The sequence below is a fragment of the Musa acuminata genome, chromosome BXJ1-9 (genome assembly GCF_036884655.1).
Source record: "Musa acuminata AAA Group cultivar baxijiao chromosome BXJ1-9, Cavendish_Baxijiao_AAA, whole genome shotgun sequence".
Classification (NCBI taxonomy): Eukaryota; Viridiplantae; Streptophyta; class Magnoliopsida; order Zingiberales; family Musaceae; genus Musa; species Musa acuminata.
In genome coordinates this window covers 13,893,523-13,907,980 of record NC_088335.1, presented here as the reverse complement: position 1 = coordinate 13,907,980, position 14,458 = coordinate 13,893,523, and the positions used below count along the sequence as shown (strand labels likewise).

The following is a 14,458-nucleotide window of genomic DNA, read 5'->3' as shown; positions in this document are numbered from 1 at the left end:
ACAGCACCGCGTACTGCCTGCTTCGTTCCTTGGTCGTGCACTCTTGCATGACCCGAAGTCCTTCACTTACGGCTATCTTGATGAGAAACTTGTTGACACCGGTCTTACGAAGTTTCTTGGCCTCTGCCCTTCAGCCTTGTCTCGGTACTTGGAGATTGCCTCTGCATGCTCCACCTCCTCGGCCCCTTTCACGACCAAGCGCTCTCCCTCAAGGGATCAATGACTTGCACGGAAGTCCCGCCTCTGCGGTACCATGGCGCTGCCATGCCCATGGCCCTACTATCCGTCGCCTCGCCTCTGTATCCCTTTCCTTCACAATCAGTAGAGATGTCTCCGTGGCACTCCTCTGAGTCCACCTCCATTCTAACTGATGCTTGATTTTGGGTAGCTAAGTCCCTCTGGACTCGTCGTCGCTTCCTCGCCCCTTTCGACCTCCTGCTTCAACACCTCTGTGTTCTCCAAGCAGTCTGTTTGGTCGATGGAAAGACAGACTGCAACTCTCATCCATGGCCTCTGCCATCACGTTGTAGAGTTTGCACCGATTCTGTTCTCCTTAGCTTCCTTGGTAGCAACGTTCGCTTACTCGACCTTGTCCTCTGACTTGTCGGGCTCCCTTAAGCGAATATGAGCTCTGGAGCAGTCCAACTCTCCAGCTGCTTCGATCATACCTCTGTATGATCAAGTCCATCCCATGGAACTCACTGGTACTTGCATTCGAACTTTTCCCTTGGTGGAACCCAGCCCCCATATGCTGATGACCAAGGTTTTCATCCGATGCAAAATTCGGTGCACGCCCGGAAGACCCGCCTCTGCGGTACCATGGCCTTCACTCCTTGAATCCATAGCCCTTCTTGCCGTCGTGTTGTTCACCAAAGCGGAGCTCCCAGTAGCTCCCGATCATACCTCCATATGATCTCATCCCTCACGGGACTATGTCGTGTGTGTCGCATTGCCACGAACTGTTCCACCACGATCCGCTGCACCATGTCGCCTCCTGGTGACATCTCCATTGCATTCTGATCCTTGTGGAATAAACTCGAATTGTGAACCCTCCATGTGTGGCCTCTGCCAATACATCGCAGGGTCTGCTCCACCTTCGATTTTGTTCGCTCCTTTGGCAATCGACCTTCATCCACCCACTCTTGGGTCACACCTAGATGAAGCACCGCTCTAGGACAGTCCGTCGCCTAGTAGCTCCCGAAGTCCACCGACTTCACTGTAATTTGTGCACCATTGTCTGGATCCTGGGCCTCTGCCCCTACCAGCACAATCTCCGCTGCGCACTGCTTCCTTCATGGCAACTTGAATGGTAACACTGTGGCATATTCTTCAAGAGTACCCGCCTCTGCGTCCTCTTGCCCCGTGCTAAGGCCTTCCGAACCCAACTTCGCCTCCGCAAATTGAGTCGCCTTAGTTCCTCCATCAAATGCTCCTCCGAGATAAGGTGCATGTGCCCAGAAGCTCCCTTCGTCTTTGGCACCATGCAAGATGAGTCCGCTCCGTCAGAATGAAGGACCCATGGAACAACATGATCCTACCCTTGCCTCTGCAAGAGCTCATGTCTTTGACCTCTGTCTAAGGAAAGCACTATGCTTCTGCTCCATGTTCCAACTTCTCTACTAGCTCCCTTCAGGCGGCTTGGGTACTTCGCCAAGTTACACCCAAGTTGCTCCGCTCCTCGTTTTTGCATTGAGTCGATGGTGGCCCTCGCGCCCACCATTCCACGGGTCAACCCTCCCTTGAGTCCGATCTCCATATCGACTCTAAGTGTGCCTTCATTTAAGTTGCTTCAGGTCGCTCCCCCACTTGATCTCGCAATGCATCCACCAATGCATTCTCTCGAGCGAGATCATGCGGCAACTCCTCGCTGCTTGCTCGGTCCATTGAGCTTCGTGGAGTTGTTGTTCGTGAGGTACTCCTCCTCAACATGTGAAGTCCGTCTCACATGATTCTCCCTCTGGAGTGCTGAGACTTATCCCTCCTGGATAACTGTCCCGTTGGAGCAACATCTCTCTTCGTTTCGGAGACCACCATCCCCTTGGACTACTCCGATCTGCTGAACAAACTGTGCATTGTTCTACCTCTTGCAAACGCACTTGCTAGATTGCGCCTCCACGTCAATACAACCACCGCTGCACCCCTCAAGGCCTAGCAACATGCTGAACTCGTTGCACACTTCAGCCTCCTCCGGACGTATCCTTCGCATGTCGAAGAGAAAGTTTCAATGCTCCATGGCGCCGAGTCTCGACCGCCTTGGGATGGCCACGAACAATCCATCGTCCGCATACAAGCCCATGCATGAGTACCGAATTCTTCGAGTTAGCAATTCCCCTCACCTCTGTGAGCTTTGCACAACTCTTTCGGTCGCTGAGCAACTCATTCCACTTTGCATGGTCTCGTCCTTTGCCAAGCGCCTCGCTTGCCTTGAGCACCATCAAGTAAAGTTGTCAACGTTGAGCCGTAGCTCAAACTCAGCCATCCTAACCTTTGTGCGCTCCAAATTCTTCCAAGCTTGCCTGTTCTCGTGGTGCCTCTTGCGCGAAGGGTTGGCCATTCCTCTGAATGCCAATCTCAGATGCCCGCTCCTTTGAGCGACTCTTTTCCCTACATCTCCATGCCCGTTTTCCCTCAAACGGTCGCGCGTGTGCTGACTGCCCTCAACGCAGCCCCGCTAGGTCCCCCACGTTTGCATGTCAAGTGTTTCTATGAGTGCTTGTCCCGCTCTGATACCATAATGTCACGACCTTAGCTGGTTTTGCCTAAGGCGTGCGGCACCCTCGCGCGTCCGTCCGCAAAGGTCAGCCTCCCCGAAGCCTCCCATTGTCCCTTAGGACCAACAAAAGAGAGAACGGGTTAAAGAGAACGCCTCAATCGGGATCCACAAGCAAACATGTCCGAAAAACACTTCATAGACAATGCAAATTACAAACAGACTTTACAAGCTCTGAACAGTGGCACAACAAAGGGTAAAATGATCCATTACAGACCGAAAAGCTCTCGCACGTGTCCACATGACACAACCTTTATTTACAGGCCTAAAGAGGCCACCAACCCAACTAACATGGGACTATTTAGCCTTCGGCCGCCCCTCTACCTGCTGTACAAGGCATGAACATGCCAAAAGACAACGGACAGACATAAGCATTACATCCGACATCTTGTTTAGAAGTTTGTCCGTTACAAACTGGCAGTACTATCGCTTGTCAATCTAACACTAGATAATACTACTGCCCAGTCTGACACTGACATTGGCAGTATCATCGCCCAATCTGACGGTACCATCACCTAACATAGTTTGGGGGACTATGTATGGATAGTACCACCGCCCAAATAGCCTGGGAGGCCAAGCCTCAAGCGGTGTCATCACCAGCCCTGGCAGTGCCACCACTTGGGCCAATTAATTGTTACTGAATGTATCTTCTACTTAGCCCAAAACAGCCCCAACTCAAGCCCGATGGGTCCCTAATTGAGTTAACATGGTTACACCCTAAAATTAACTTAATCAAACTCTAAACTTTGACTAACACTTAATTACAATCATAAAGCTTACGTTGTCCGATTTGTCATTGGTACATCTGGTACTTCGTCCGATCCTTCAACACATTATTCTCTTATTTAACGTATTGCCTAATCGGCATGTTGTCTTTTTACAACATTCAATCCTCTTGGCCCAATGCTCGATTCTTCTGGCCCGATACTCGAACTCATGACACGAAGTCTATCCTTCGACACATCAACTAATCATCCGACATGATGCTCTTTGACCCAACGTTAGATTCTACTTTCATGATTCAAGTCCACGATCAAAGTTTTTCCTACGTCACTTATCTTAAACGTATATTAGTTCATAACTTTATTAATTGATTTCATCATCAAAATTCGAGATTCAACAATCTCCCCCTTTTTAACGATAATAACAAATTGATGATGGAGTATAAACTAAACTCCTCCTATCAACATGTCATATTGAAATAAATGATAACCTTCTAATCCAAGTATAAACAATTTTAATCATGAATCACATCATACACAATGCATCATATACATCATCATAATAAAATCATGAGTATTGCATACATAATCATAATTTCAAAACATCAAAGTACACCATGAATGATTCAAATTTCAAATTATCATAACTTCTCCCCCTTTGTCATCAACAAAAAGGAGAAGTGCAACTAGCAAGTTTTCAAACTAGCAATTTAGCAAGATTTACATCACTTTAGAACATACAAGCTAACAAGTTGGCAAGTATTACTTCTCTTTGAAGCATGAAGGCTAGCAAGTTTTGCTTCTCTTGATAGGAGTAAGCTAGCACTTTCTCTTGAGATGTGCAAGATAGTAAGTTTCTGCTTCTTTGAAATGTGCAACCTAGCAATTTTGTTTTCTTTTGCAATGTGCAAGCCAACAATTTTTGCTTCCTTTTGTAAGTTAGCAAGTTTTATTTCCTTCAAATGTGCAAGCTAGTAAGATTTTCTTCCCCTTTGTTATTGTCAAAGAGAATGGAAAAATACAATAGTGTAATTTTTTACTTTTTTACATCAATGATTCAATCATATCATGAGATATATAAATTATAAATACAAGGTGATTGTACGTAATAAAATTTAAGTCATAAACATCAAGAAATCAAGTAATATATCATGTTTAATTTGAATACATCTCTTCTTTAGTAAATACCAAGATGAATCATAGGAGGATAATTAATGAAAAAATTTAATTCATAATAAATCTTAATTCATAAATATCAAGTGAAAGAATCAATATTCATTTGGATAAATCTCTTTTTTCAAATTGTAATAAAAAAACAATCATGATTCATTTGGATAATTTTTCTCTTTAGGAAATGGTAAAAAAAAATAAGAGATAAGAGATCTTGATTCCCAAAAAAAATCTCAAGTATCAAATATCGAGAAATCAAAATCATGATTAGGATAAAAAATTATTTTAGCATAAAGAAACATAAGAGAACTTATTTATGCATAAGAAATCTCATGTCATCAAAATCATGATTCGTAAAAAAATTTCAAATATCAAGTGTAAGATTTGGATAAAACTCATTCAAATTCAAATCATCAAAATCTCTTTCAAGAGATTCAAAATGACATAAATAGATTTTTCAATCTCTTATGGAAAACTCGATGGAATAGTGAAATTTTCAAAAAAAAAAAACATTCCCTTTTTAGTTTCAAATAGTGTGATGCCCTAGTCTACATTACATCATTGTTTGAAAATGAAAAGCAATACACAAATCATCAATATATATATTATTGCTTCTTACAAGGTGTTAACATGCAATTATCATGATCAAATTTTTAATTTTTTAAAATCACTAGAAACAGAAGCACAATCCCCTTTTTTTTAGCATTTTATATTTCCTACTAATTAATTAAAATCATCAAATAACTTATAAAATGTATCAAGTAATTTTATAGTAAAGGAAAGAGGTTTTGGTTGAGTTACTTGTTGAATCTCATATTTTAATGATGAAATAAAATGATGAATTAATAATTTAATTTACATTTTGAGTGATGTAGAACTAGCTTCAATTAGGGAAAGATAAATCAATTAAAGCAATAGAATCAGATGTTGGGCCGGAGTGGAACATATCAGAAGATTGAATACCGAGTCGAAGGATCGATCGGCATACCAACAGAAAGGCTTTGTGCCATGAGTTTAGGTATCGAGCTAGAAAGATCGGACATTGCACCAAGGAGATCAGATGTTGCTAAGGTCAAACATGTAGATTGGGCTATACACTACAAGAGAGGACGATGCGCCGAAAGGATCGGATGAAGCATCAGATGAACCAATGACATGCCGAATAACATAGTATTTTATTTGTAATCGATTGTCTAGATTGAAGTAGTCATGATTGTAATTGAGTTGATTTTAGGAAGAATCTTACTAACTCAATTATGGGTCAATTGAGCCTATTTGGATTGTTTTGGGCCAAGTGGAAAGCTCATTCAATCACCCATAGAAGGGTTAGGCGATGGTACTGCCTAGACACAATCTCCCAGACTATGTCAAGTAGTGGTATCGCTAAACTGAGCAATGGTACCACCCAGTGTCAATGTCAATGTCAGATTGACAAGCGGTGATACCGCTAGTACCCCGAAAAATCGAGATGAGACCATTTTGGCTCCAAATTTGAATCCATTTGGGACCTATAAATACCTCACTCATCTCTGCTCGGTGAACACATAAATTGAGAATAAAAATTGAGGAAAATATTATTGTAATCTTGTGAGAATTCCCCTCCTCTAGCTCTAAGCATTAATATCAGTTTAAGAGAGGGGTGAGTGGCTTATAAAGGTTACCTCTTAAACCTATAAAAATGAGAAGAGGATTATAAGAGGGTAGTTGAACTTCGTCTATTGAAAGAAGATTGATAGTAGAAGTCGGTAGCCTCCACAAAGGAGGAATCGGGAGTGGACATAGGTCACGATGATCGAACCACTATAAATTTGGTTTGCACTCTCTTTCTGTTCTTTATTACTATTACTCTCTATTTTAATTATTTTTTAAACTTGAGAGGCTGAGCCTCAGGTGGTGCCATCGCTTGAGCCAGCTAAGGGTCACTAAATGGGCCTTCTACTTGGCCCAAAATAGCCCTAACTCAGGCCCAATGGGCTCATAATTGAGTTGGCATGGTTACACACCAAAATCGACTCAATTAGACTCTAAACTTTGACCAAGACTTAATTACAATCATGAAGCCTACGTTGTCCGGTATGTCATTGGTATATCCGACACTTCGTCCGATCCTTCAATACATCATCCTCTCATTTAGCGTATTGCTCAATCAGTATGTTTACTTCCCACAACATCGGATCATCTTAGCGTAATGCATGATTCTTTTGACCCAATACTCAAACTCATGGTACAATTTCTATCTACTAGCACGTCGACCAATCACTTGACATGATGCTCTCTGACCCAACATTAGATTCTACTTCCATGATTCAAGTCCACAATCAAAGTTTTTCCTACATCATTTATCTTAAACGCATATTAGTTCATAATTTCATCAATTGATTTCATCATCAAAATCCGAGAATCAACAATAATACTGCTTGAGTTAATTGATAAGTATTATTTGTACTTTGTTAGCTTTTATAGTTGTGGTACTACCTATAACAATACTTTGTTAGCTTTTATAGTTATGGTAATAGTATCACCCAAAATTCAAAAATTATAGCAATAGTATTTCCTAGTGTCAATAGTAGTACCACCCATATCCCAAAAATGGTAAAGATTTAAATTTTTGGTTTTATTCTTTAAACCTTTTAGGGTCTACAAATATTCTACTTAGGCTTTATTGAAATATCCATTCTTAAGCTAGTGAAGTACTATAGGCTCTCATTATAGAAGGTGAGAGATCTCTTATAAGAAGAGAGTACGAAGGGTATCTCTTAAACATGGAAAAGAAGAGACTTATAACAAAGATAATTGATCTTTATTCATTGGAAAGAAGATTGGTAATGAAAATCATTAGCTTTGAGAAAAGAGGAATTAAAAGTAGATATACATCGAAAAGATCGAACTACTATAAATTAGTATGCGTTTTACTTGTCATTTACTTATAATCTAGTTTTATTCTCTTTACTCAAGACTTTAACTTTGATTAATCTATTTTTTGAAATATGTTGATTTATCAATATAGTTTTAAAATCAGTTAGACATGCTATTGTACTAATTCACCTCTCCAAATATAAACACAAATAGAAACACGATCATCAAAAGCTCAAAAAATATTTTATAATTTTTTTTTTCTTTTGCATAAAGTGCCGTGTGGTTTGAGAAACTAGGTTGGCTATAAAATTCAAAGTCTCTTGACAATAATAAATAAAACTAAATTTTTCACCAAAACTAAAAGATAAATATTGAATGAAAATTGATTTAGCTAATACTTCATGATTTATTTCAATAGAGAAAAAGAAAAGTAAGATTAGTGGGGTGCTCGAAAATGTATGTTTGATTTTAGTGGGGTGCTCGAAAATGTATGTTTGATTTTTTTCATATGGACTTATGTTTGATGTTTCTTCTTTATATAATTTCAAAAAATTTCATATCCTCCTCTTTCTTTAAATTTAAAAATCTAATCTCAATAGTTGCATATGATATGAGATATCGATGTTTTGAATCTTCTTAAAGTACAACTTGAAGATGTCCGGCTTTCCTTTGGCCGACATATCAAATTCCTTTGGCTTTTACTCAACGTCGATATGTTAGCTTTTTTGAATGGTCATAGTTGGACTTTCAAAAGGCTCGAAGTATTAGCTTACACTTGTTATTAGAATCAGAGAGAACTTACGAGGTTACAAGAGAGTTTAAGAGAGCATATGAGTTCTTAATAATATTTAAGGAGTGCTTAATCAAACAAATAAGGAAGACGGAAGGGTTTGGTGTATTTATAAGATTTTTATATTTTTTTCTCTAAAATATCCACAAAACTAGTTATTATTTAGTTGTTGAAATAGATTATTTTTATTTTTTTATATTTTTTATATTATAATTATAAAATAATCAAAATATTTCTGAAAACAATCATTAATATAGTAGTTGGGAGAGGCAAACCAATCATTTGCCCCTCCACCAATTGTTGGATTAGGCGCAGAATGTGGGCCGATCGTTTGAGCCCAACATTAAGTTCTATTTTGATTGTCCCTTTTTCTAAAAACAAAATATTGAACCAACTATATTCGATTTCCCAAACCTGAGAACCAGAATCGAACTGCTCCTAATCAGTTCTGATTTGATATGAAACCTACGAATCATTAGATCGATTTGATTTTAGTTCCCATCTATTTAGTTTCAATTTGAATCCTGTTGGTAATTTAATTTTTCTTCGAATCAAATCATGGTAGTCAATGCTGAAGTTAAAGATGGTGTCATAACGTGTTCGTGTGTGTCGTAGAAGACAATGATGATGAGCAGGTTAGATTCTCGTTCGTGAGCAACAGCTGGAAAGAACAAGGTTTGATGCCCCCCAAAAGAATGTTCAGGTTAAATGGAGTTCTTTTCATGAGTAGTGAAATGTCAGAATATATGAGAGAAGAAAAGAGTACTCCAGAATGATCTGGAATGAGACCTTAAAAGAGAATGAATGTTAGGTGATGATTAAGATAAGATGCATGTGTGGAAAACTTGAGAAAAACAATGGAAAATGCTGAGAGTCATGGAGAAGAGAGAAGGTTTTGCTCCATAGCTTTCGGAAGATGGCAAAGAGAAACAAATTAGCCTTGCTAGAGTCATAACAAAGATCATCATCCAAATCAGCACATGATAAATTATTCTTTTATGCGCACACAGTCTACAGGTTAGGGTTTTGCACAAAAACACCTGATATTGTCACTTCGTGTAGAACAGTGGAATCACAAAGCTTCCTGCATTGCACCGCTGAGAAACAAATTAGGGGCACTTCAGCTGGATCGGAGTAGATTCATCGAGAGTTGAGAGAATATCGAGTTCGCATGCACATTAAGTTGCAGTTTATATGATTAATCGTTGTACCGAACAACAACAGTGTCTGTGGACTACTTTCTTGTCGATGCTAGTCATTTATGAGTCGATACAGTCTGCAACATTAGCAGCTTGAAGAAAGGAAACCGAGATTTTATTTCGCTGTAAAGATTAGATTATATCACCGAATAATATGAAGAATCAGTCAAAAGCTAACATCTTTCTTCCAGATCGAGAAGAACAAACGTGGCAAGAAAATCTTTCCTCCTCCTTCATTTCTTGATCCAGAGAAACAAACATGGCAAAGATGTTAGTTAGTGCATGTTCTTGCAAGATTTCAAAATGAAGATAGATTTTTTTTGTTGCCTGTATAACAAAAGCTTAACTCTTCCGCGACAGCAACTATCAACACAAGCGGTCAGAAGCATCGACACGGGCAGACAAAAGCAAAGCGAAGGTTAAATTGAGAGAAAGAAACATGGCAAGCTTTTATTCTCCGTTGTGCAGTCATTGTGGTGGACACACTACGTGACACACTGAGATGAACAGAAGAAGCACAAAAAAATGGTGCGACTTGGAACCTAAACCATGATAGCCTGATGCTCAGAGTCCATGAAACGTGAAGCATAAAATCTAGCGATGAAATCTGAAGCCTTCTTGTCCACATCCGGTTCGCCGATCCATCGTCCCCGGTCCTCATCGCTCGAACTTATCCTCCTCGTGTACCTCTGCTCCCAGTCAACCTCTTCGTCTCTGTTCCTCGACCTCCCGAAGCAAAGGCAGCCGAAGGACTTGGAAGAACCCCTCTTTCCTCCCATGTCTTCGCTTCTCCTTCCGTCCTCTGTGCACTTGGAAGGAGAGACAGATCACTGCTCGATTTATAGTGCTGGTCGGTAGCTGCTTTCTTAGGAACTAAGCCAAGTGGATGGTGGACGTTAGATGATTTGCTTTGTGCCCAAAAGTTGATGGAGGAGATGCCGCAGCAAAATAATTTATAGGCCTCTGCTTCCATCATCGTGCCATCTTTGTTGCCGTAGCTCTCTTCTCGTGCTTCTGAGAGTATCGAAGAGATATCATTTTCAATCTATCCGAACGGGTTTAACCATCTGAAGGTTGAGACAGTTCTACATGGCAAGGACACTGCAGTTGCACCATTTTGCATGTGATTTGCCAAAGAGGACACAGAATCTGGTCTCCTGTAGCTTAAACAGAATGCAACCATGGAAGCTTTTTACAGAAATTGATGGTCGATTTCGAGACTAGCAGTCTGCCATCACTTAACCACGTAAAGTTCTACGAAGCTAGCTAGAGTCCATTGCTCAGGGTTCTCGAATGCCTCCACATGCTGCATCCATGGAGCATATGATGCATGTTTGGGCATGCGAAGATGTATACACGGATATGTAGGTGAGTAGAACAATGGCGAAGACTCCTCTTTTTGGCTTGGAACAAGTTCTATGATGGATTGATTGGTTAAAGTGGGGCTTGAGGTTGATGTTTCCTGAGAGCACATCCTTCCCTTTTGCATACTGCAAGCTGTTCTTCTCTACTCTCCTTGCAAGAACGGGAGCTTCAGATGCAATCAACACTCAACAAATATCTCGGTGTAATCGAGTTCTATATAGAACCGTACCAGCGGAATCTTAATCATCGAGAGCCCTCGAGAGGTAGGTGATGCCTTTATATTGTGGCCTGTGAGGTTCTTCTGCACTACCTGTCCTTGACATGTCTTCGTCACTCATCCATTGAACAAAAGAGACTGCAACAGAGAACCCTATGCCAAGTGTTGGGAAATTTTACTGGCACAACTCTGCATGTTATTCAATGTACTTAATGTAATCCAACCAGTACTGCGCATCCACCGCTACTCTTTTTGTTTCAGTAGTACATCAAAGAGAGCAGCTCACGTCTTCTACAAATATCTTTCTGGAGATCTCAGACCAATCTGGTCTGCACATATTTCTCTTCTTAGACCACCATACCTGATGTTGTATGTAATTGAGTATATTGAATAACTAATCTATTTAAGTTGACTTTTTAAGTTGGAATTATCGATTCAAAATACTTATCAAATCCAATTGAATAACTAATCAATTAAAATCTGAATTATTGATCAACATGTTTAAGTGTAAATTGTATGCTCATCAAGATTAATTTAAAATTTTATTCACTTTCAATATAAGACTAACATTGAAATTATTACAACCTCCCCCCACTTAAGGATGTGTGGAGAGAGATTGTACAAATATATGGTACAAGTGAAGTGAAAAATAAATATTTTATAAATATTTTTAATTAATCACTGGACAAAACAAAGAAATATAATGATAAGAGTTTTCGTCACTGATCCCAAAGTTTTTAACTGATTAGAAAAGAATCATATATATAAAAGCTTTAATAAATAAAACTTCCCATATAAACTTTGGATCGACGAAACACAAAAAAAAAAAATAGTTACATGATATGATTCTTCTAGAAGGTCTCTATAAATAGTTCCATTAATATGGTGTTTATAAAAAATATAACTAATTAATTTGTGGCCACCACACGCAATAACAACAGCTTGAATCAAAATTAAATAATGCGAAATATAAGATTGACTTCCTTAATTTATTGGGTAAACATTGAGTATTCGAAATCTTACGTGATAAGTGTCGAAAATATCAACTGGTAAAGACTTTGACTATTAATAAGAAGGTCTTGAAATAAAATCTCGTTTTTGCTATTTATCATTTACAAAAAAAAGAAAATTCAATGAATTAACAAATTATAACCTTTTAAAATAAAAATTATTAATATTGACGTAATTATTTATATCCCGACATTCTCTTGTCTATCATTTCCCAAACGGTTGGAGGAAACCGAGGCCAAGCCGCGGCCCCACGATTCTAACTGTCATCCTTTATATAGATGCCTCTCATCTCTACCCTCCATCTATCTTTCACGAATCTTCCAACACCCATCTATCGCCCACTCCTGCTGTTCCTTCTTTCCCTCCCTTTCACCTTGCATGACAACCTCTCAACTCTTTATTATGAAATGCTGAGACCAAACTGTATCCCTTCCTCTTTCTCCAACGACAGAAGACAAAGAGAGAGAAAGAGCGAGAGATCGTCTTCCCTTGTTGCATGTTTCTTGTGGTAAGGCTTCACTGGCATTGATCGACGTCAAACAAGGAAGAAGACAATGGTTCAGATCAGCAACAGCCTTGTGGGCTTCCTCAACTTCCTAACCCTGCTCATCTCCTTCCCCATCCTCGGCGCCGGGCTGTGGTTCCGTCTCCATGCCGCGACGGAGTGCGAGAGGTTCCTGCAACTACCTCTCCTCGTGTTGGGCGGGTTCCTCCTGGTGGTGTCGGTGCTGGGCCTGATCGGCGCCTGCTGCCGCGTGTCGTTCTTCATGTGGCTCTACCTCTTCGTGATGTTCCTGTTGATCCTCGCCATGATCGTCTTCACCATCTTCGCGTTCGTGGTGACGAACAAGGGCGTGGGGGAGGCGGTGTCGGGCGTGGGGTTCAAGGAGTACCGGCTCAGCGACTACTCGGGATGGCTGCAGAAGAGGGTGGAGAACTGGGAGACGTGGAGGCAGATCGACGGCTGCTTGAAGGACGCACAAGTATGCGCCGGGTTTGAGGGCTTCGCTGGTCTCCAGGCCAGCCAGTTCTTCGCCAAAAACCTATCACCCTTACAGGTGCTGCTTCCTCTCACCTTGCTCGTACGTAATACACGGCAACTTTCATCGATATAAGAAATATAATGTCGATAAACACCGTCTTATTATATGAATAGATATTTATTTTTACGACTTAAATCACTCAATCTCACTGTTAATTACTTTGATCGATGACGATGTGCTCTTTGTGGTCGTTCAGTGAAGAGTTTCTATCTTTTAGATTGTCTATCTAGCAAAAATTCTGAGAGAGAGAGCGAGAGAGGATATTCTTAGAGAACATCAATCAATCGTAACATTATTTTTCTCTCATGTTTTCTCTGCGTGCAACTGCGATAGCAGAAAACAATTGAGCTAGGCAAACAAATAGATTAGAGAAAGACTATCTGACTCTAATAATTCCAACTATGATGAATCTTGTTTATATTTGATTTTGCTACACTATTCATAAGTAACCAAGAAACATCAAGTCAGACATATCTCACCACACTTCTCGATCTTTGATGCAGTCTGGGTGCTGCAAGCCCCCAACATTCTGTGGATTCCAGTACAAGAATGCTACTTTTTGGACAATTCCCACAACAGGGCTTAAATCGACAGATGCTGACTGCAAACTGTGGAGCAATGACCAGGACAAGCTGTGCTACGACTGTGGCTCATGCAAGGCAGGTGTGCTTGCAACCTTGAAGACCAAGTGGAAGGCGGTTTCCATCTTCAATGTTGCCCTCCTTGTGTTTCTCATCATAGTCTACTCAATTGGTTGTTGTGCTCTGCGAAACAATAGAGCTAAGAGGCACGGGGGTTACTATCCCTATGCTCGTTGATCTTTCCACCTTGGTTCAGTGTATGCCTGTAACTTGTGGTTTCCTCACTCACAGATGCTACATTTTCAAAGTTGTAAATGATTGGCATCACGTTTTGATGGAGATATTTGCCAAACAACACATCTTACGGGAGACTCTAAAGGTGGCCCATAAACTTCAGAATTCTACTGAATGAAATAACCTATCAATCTTTAACGGACAGGAAAAACGAAACGCAATGTTTTCACTCCAATCCAGGTTTTGATATGTATCCACACTTAACAAAAGAGAGAAGAAAAGTAAAAGATTTGGACACAAAAAAGCCATCATGTTTGCTAAGAGGTTAGTACTAAAGCAATAATTAATTGAGACTGCACTTTAAACAGCATTGAAAAAATTTTTTGACCTTCAGATAAGGACATGGTTGGAGACAAAAAAGAATATCATGGCCAACGCTTACCACACGAGCACATGTTCTCTCTCTCTCTCTCTCTCTCAAATAGCTCCTCAACATGCAC

General features: G+C 40.2%; 1 protein-coding gene across 1 annotated transcript; it reads left to right on the top strand.

Annotated features, from left to right (window-relative positions):
• Nucleotides 1-12,304: 12,304 nt before the first annotated feature.
• LOC103998329 (tetraspanin-8) lies at nucleotides 12,305-14,414 on the top strand. The gene is made up of 2 exons (XM_009419773.3): nucleotides 12,305-13,158; nucleotides 13,647-14,414. Exons 1-2 carry the CDS (start codon nucleotides 12,655-12,657, stop codon nucleotides 13,959-13,961), a joined length of 819 nt encoding a protein of 272 aa, XP_009418048.2. The 5' UTR covers nucleotides 12,305-12,654; the 3' UTR covers nucleotides 13,962-14,414.
• The last annotated feature ends 44 nt before the right edge of the window (nucleotides 14,415-14,458 follow it).

Bases quoted from the DNA above. Each gene is read 5' to 3' on its own strand.
- LOC103998329 (XM_009419773.3), top strand. From the start codon at position 12,655: ATGGTTCAGATCAGCAACAGCCTTGTGGGCTTCCTCAACTTCCTAACC. The intron at 13,159-13,646 runs GTGCTGCTTCCT...TCTTTGATGCAG, and splicing joins AAAACCTATCACCCTTACAG to TCTGGGTGCTGCAAGCCCCC.